The sequence below is a fragment of the Pelophylax lessonae genome, assembly GCF_965119305.1.
Source record: "Pelophylax lessonae genome assembly, chromosome: 3".
Classification (NCBI taxonomy): Eukaryota; Metazoa; Chordata; class Amphibia; order Anura; family Ranidae; genus Pelophylax; species Pelophylax lessonae.
The window spans coordinates 227,325,900-227,331,899 of record NC_138770.1 but is presented as its reverse complement, the minus strand read 5'-3'; the positions used below and the strand labels follow the sequence as shown (position 1 = coordinate 227,331,899).

At 44.8% G+C, this 6,000-nt stretch overlaps 1 protein-coding gene across 7 annotated transcripts in view; it reads left to right on the top strand.

The window, feature by feature from the left end:
* The first annotated feature begins 1,169 nt into the window (after nucleotides 1-1,169).
* The window catches only part of U2SURP (U2 snRNP associated SURP domain containing), a 196,542-nt gene continuing 191,711 nt past the window's right edge, over nucleotides 1,170-6,000 (top strand). For all 7 annotated transcript variants that reach the window (XM_082249020.1, XM_082249017.1, XM_082249016.1 and 4 more), the window contains exon 1: nucleotides 1,170-1,321. In XM_082249020.1, coding sequence (XP_082105146.1) covers nucleotides 1,277-1,321 — 45 coding nt within the window. In that variant the 5' untranslated portion in view covers nucleotides 1,170-1,276. The remainder of the gene's footprint in view (nucleotides 1,322-6,000) is intronic.

Genomic DNA, 6,000 nt, shown 5'->3' with positions numbered 1-6,000 from the left:
CATGGTCCTGTGGGTCATCTATCCAGGGATAGATGACCCACAGGACTGTTCCAGGGAGGGGCCCGCGTCCACCCCAAAACCCTCCAGGGGGAGAGGGGGATAGATACTGACCATACCAGGAGCCAGGTGGGCACTACTCCAGACAGAACCTCCTCGCCACCAAAATAGTGGGGCTTTCGTCCAGAAGGAACACTGCGACTCGGGCCGAGACCCGGTCGTATGCGACCTTGCAAAACGTTTAACTCGCAGGCCAGCCCCCTTTCGGGGCGCGGAGCTTAGGTCTGCGTGTGCTCGTTTGCCAGACTGGGGTGACCACTGGATCTAAATTATCCATCTCATCGCCCAGTCTGGCAGTTGATTGTAGATCTCACAGGAAAAAAAAAACAGGAGAAAAAAATCTATCTAAAAGAAAAAATTGCCAGGACCAGAGATCAAAGCAAGGAACTAGGTCCTTACTCCTGACTAGGCAGAAAAGAACTGAGTGCCTATAGCAGAGAGAGGGAGTATACCTCGCTCTTTTTCTGCCTAGTGTCCTACTCATGTAGTGGGGAGTATAACCCAATGATCAAGAAGATCAGGAGCCGTGTCCGTCAATGAACGATAGAGAAACTTTTTTTTTTCCAAATGTTAGATCTTCTTTCCTTTGTTTAGCGAAAAATAAAAAAAAATACCAACAAAAGAAAGCTCTATCTGTCTAAAAAAAATGATACAAATGTCATATGGTGTTGTCTTTCAAAGTGAAACTTTTCCTGGTCGGAAGGGTGTAAAAGTGCCCAGTAGGTAAGTAGTTAAATACCACAAAAAGAAAGCTCTATTTGTGTGAAAAAAATGATATAAATTCAATTTGTGTACAGTGTTGCATGACTACACAATCGCCAGTTAACATAACACAGTGCTGAATAGCAAAAAATGCCTTGGTCATTAAGGGGGTAAAAGCTTCCAGAGGTCAAGTGGTTAATTAATAATTAAACATGTACACAACGTGTACAGAGGACATAAGACGTTATGTGCTGGGTAGCTCCCAGCCTGCTGTACTAGGTAAGCAGGTAAGCAATGGCTTCTAGAAATGGGCTCATGTGACCGTCGTCAGTCAGTAGCAGATGATCTGCTGCTGTGAGTGTGACGTCATCTCACTCTCCTAACGCCGCATAGTTACCTATTGTGCTAGATCGATAGCTCAGGGATCGGCTGCTCATCTGACCTCTTCAAGCACGCCTTCTTTCGCTCCTTACACTCAGCTCTCGATTGGTTAGCCTGGAAGGGGGAGAGACGCAACATGGCGGAGAAAATGTCTGGCGGCTCGCACAGAGCGGGATCGAAGGTGAGGCCGGGGTGCAGGCGGGGGCCGGGCTGTGCTCGGTGGAGGGCACTGCTAATGGTTGGGTGGGTGCAGAGAGGAATAGGCCGGGGCAGGGGAGGGGAGAGAGCGATGTGCTGCTACTGTGTTAGGTGCGCAGGAGCCGAGGCCTGCTCCATGGAGCCATACTCCTCTATGGAGGAGACAGGACATTGGAACAGCAAAGCCCGCCTTACTCTTCATTTACTATAGAGACTTTACTGTACAATACGCATTATTCACACTGTACAACGTGCTGAGTATCCTGGTGTACGTATACAGTGTGCTGCCTATCCTGGTGTACATGTACAATGTGCTGTGTCCTGGTGTACATATATGCAATGTGCTGCCTATCCTGGTGTACATATACATTGTGCTGTGTCCTGGTGTACATATACAATGTTCTGCCTATCCTGGTGTACATATACAGTGTGCTGTGTCCTGGTGTACATATACAATGTGCTGAGTATCCTCCTGTACATACATATACAATGTGCTGAGTATCCTCCTGTACATATACAATGTGCTGAGTATCCTCCTGTACATATACAATGTGCTGAGTATCCTCCTGTACATATACAATGTGCTGAGTATCCTCCTGTACATACTCAATGTACTGGCTATCCTGGTGTACATACTCAATGTACTGAGTATCCTGGTGTACATACTCAATGTACTGAGTATCCTGGTGTACATACTCAATGTACTGAGTATCCCGGTGTACATACTCAATGTACTGAGTATCCCGGTGTACATACTCAATGTACTGAGTATCCCGGTGTACATACTCAATGTACTGAGTATCCCGGTGTACATACTCAATGTACTGAGTATCCCGGTGTACACACTCAATGTACTGAGTATCCCGGTGTACACACTCAATGTACTGAGTATCCCGGTGTACACACTCAATGTACTGAGTATCCCGGTGTACACACTCAATGTACTGAGTATCCCGGTGTACACACTCAATGTACTGAGTATCCCGGTGTACACACTCAATGTACTGAGTATCCCGGTGTACACACTCAATGTACTGAGTATCCCGGTGTACACACTCAATGTACTGAGTATCCCGGTGTACACACTCAATGTACTGAGTATCCCGGTGTACACACTCAATGTACTGAGTATCCCGGTGTACACACTCAATGTACTGAGTATCCCGGTGTACACACTCAATGTACTGAGTATCCCGGTGTACACACTCAATGTACTGAGTATCCCGGTGTACACACTCAATGTGCTGGCTATCCCGGTGTACACACACAGTGTGCTGGCTATCCCGGTGTACACACACAGTGTGCTGGCTATCCCGGTGTACACACACAGTGTGCTGGCTATCCCGGTGTACACACACAGTGTGCTGGCTATCCCGGTGTACACACACAGTGTGCTGGCTATCCCGGTGTACACACACAGTGTGCTGGCTATCCCGGTGTACACACACAGTGTGCTGGCTATCCCGGTGTACACACACAGTGTGCTGGCTATCCCGGTGTACACACACAGTGTGCTGGCTATCCCGGTGTACACACACAGTGTGCTGGCTATCCCGGTGTACGTTTACTGTGTGTTGGGTGTCCTGTGTATGGGATGTGTGTCCTGGTTTGCATATACAGGGGCATCTCAAAAAAATTACAATCTCATCAAAGTTAATTTATTTCAGTAATTGAATTAAAGTGAAACTCACAGTTTATATAGATGTTGCACACATATATTTAAAGCTTTTCTTTCCATTTTGAGGATTATGGCTTACAGTTAGTGAAAACCCAAAATTCAGTATCTCAGAAAATTACATAAGACCAATAAAAAATGTATTTTTAATACAGAAATGTTGAATTACTGAAAAGTATGTCCATGTACAGTATAGTATGCACTCAATACTTGTTTGGAGCTCCTTTTACACGAATTACAGCATCAATGTGGTGTGGCATGGAGGCAATCAGCCTGTGACACTATTGAGTTGTTATGAAAGCCCAGGTAGCTTTGATAGCGGCCTTCAGCTCATCTGCATTGTTGGGTCTCCTCTTCCTTTTGACAATACCATACAGATTCTCTATGGGGTTTAGGTCAGACGAGTTTGCTGGCCAATGAAGCACAGTGATACCATGATCATTAAACTAAGTATTGGTACTTTTGGCAATGTGGGCAAGTGCCATTCCTGCTGGAAAATTAAATCAGCATCTCCATCAAGCTGGTCACCAGAGGGAAGCATGAAGAGCTCTAGAATTTCCTGGTTGAGGGCTGCACTGACATTGGACTTGATAAAACACAGTGGACCAACACCAGCAGATGACATGGCTCCCCAAATAATCACTGACTGTGGAAACTTCACACTGGCTCTCATGCAACTTGGATTATATGCCTCTCCTCACTTTCTCCAGACTCTAGGACCTTGGTTTCCAAATGAAATGCAAAATGTAATTTCATCCCACAAGAGGACTTTGGACCACTGAGCAACAGCCCAGTCCTTTTTCTCCTTAGCCCAGGTAAGGCGCTTCTGACATTGTCTCTGGTTCAGAAGTGGCTTGACACAAGGAATGCGACAGTTGTAGCCCATGTCCTAGATAGGTCTGTGTATGGTGGCTCTTAAAGCTCTGACACCAGCTGTAGTCCACTCCTTGTGAATCTCCCCCAAATTCTTGAATGGCCTTTGCTTCACAATCCTCAAGGCTATCCCTGTTGTGCACCTTTTTTCTACCACACTTTTTCTTTCCACTTAAGTTACATAGTAGTTGAGGTTGAATAAAGACAATAGTCCATCCAGTTCATCCTGTGTAGGTGTGTGTGGACGTATTCATTTCCCATACCCCTGAATGTTTTGATCTTGGAGATGTATGTCCAAGAGTCTTTTAAAAGTAGCCATACTGCCCGCAGTTACCACCATTTGTGGAAGCGAGTTCCACAATCTTTTTGCCCTTACTGTAAAAAACCCTTTGGGTAGCCTGAGGTTAAATAGCTTCTCTTCTAATCTCATTGAATGGCCTCGTGTCCTCTTGCACTCCTTGCAACTGAATAGTTTTTTTTTTTTCTATGCGGAGATCACCGTTGAGGTAGTTGTACCGTCGCTTCTAGGAAGAATTAATCAAGCGCTTGTAAATGCTCCTCACAATTTAGGTCCTCCAATCCCCTAACTAGCTTATATGCCCTTCTTTGGACTCTTTCTAGTTCCAGCACATCCTTTCTGAGGACTGGCGACCAGAACTGGACAGAGTACTCCAGGTGTGGCCGGACCAGAGTTTTATAAAGTGGTAGGATTATAGATTTACCTCTGGAATATATCCCCTTCCTTAAACATGCCAATATTCTGCCTGCTTTGGCAGCTGCAGCTTGACATTGCATGCTATTGCTTAGTCTATCCTCTACCAAGACTCCCAGATCTTTCTCTATTCTTGATTCCCCCAGAGGTTCCACCCCCCCTAACGTATATTTTGCGTTTGTTTTTAGTCCCCAAATACCTTATACTTCTCCACATTAAACCTCATTTGCCACGTAGTTGCCCACTCTGTTATTTTGTTCAGGTCATTCTGTAAGATTTCTGCATCATGATGTGAAGTTATTGCCCTGCTTAATTTTGTGTCATCTGCAAAAACTGAGATTGAGCTAATGATCCCATCCTCAATGCTATTTATGAATACATTTAAAAAAATTGGTCCCAGGACTGAGCCTTGGGGCACCCCACTTATCACTCCAGACTAGTCTGAGTACGCGTTATTTATTACCACCCTTTGGACACGCCCCTTTAACCAGTTTTCTATCCAAGAGCAAACCTTGTGGTCTAAACCTGCAGACCTTGTTTTGTAAATTTAATCATTTGTGGGGGACTGTATCGAATGCCTTAACAAAATCCAGGTATACCACATCCACAGGTCTTCCCCTATCTAGCTCACAGCTCACCTCCTCGTAGAATGTTTACAGATTGATCTGACAAGAACGTCCTTTTTTTTCATTAAGTTTTCATTAATATGCTTGGATACAGCACTCTGAACAGCCAGCTTCTTTATCAATGACCTTTTTGTGACTTACTCTTTGTGGAGGCTGTCAATGACTATCTTCTGGACAACTGTCAAGTCAGCAGTCTTCCCCATTATTGTGAAATACACTGAAGCAGACTGAGACCACTTTAAAGGCTCAGGAAACCTTTACAGGTGTCCTGAGTTAATTAGCTGATTAGAGTGTGACACCATGAATGTATAATATTGAACTTTTTCACAATATTCTGATTTTCTGAGATACAGAATTTTGGGTTTTCACTAGCTGTAAGCCACAATTATCAAAATGAAAAGGAAAAAAATGCTTGAAATATCACTCTGTAATGAATCTATAAAATGAGTTTTAAATTTTGAATTGAATTACTGAAATGTGTTGATATTCAAATTTTTTGATATGCACCTGTACAGTGTGATTGTCCTGTACACGGAATGAGTGTCCTGGTCTGGGTATACAGTGTGAGGGGTATCCTGTCCTGTGTATGGGTGCCCTGGTCTGGGTATACAGTGTGAGGGGTATCCTGTCCTGTGTATGGGTGCCCTGGTCTGGGTATACAGTGTGAGGAGTATCCTGTCCTGTGTATGGGTGCCCTGGTCTGGGTATACAGTGTGAGGGGTATCCTGTCCTGTGTATGGGTGCCCTGGTCTGGGTATACAGTGTGAGGGGTATCC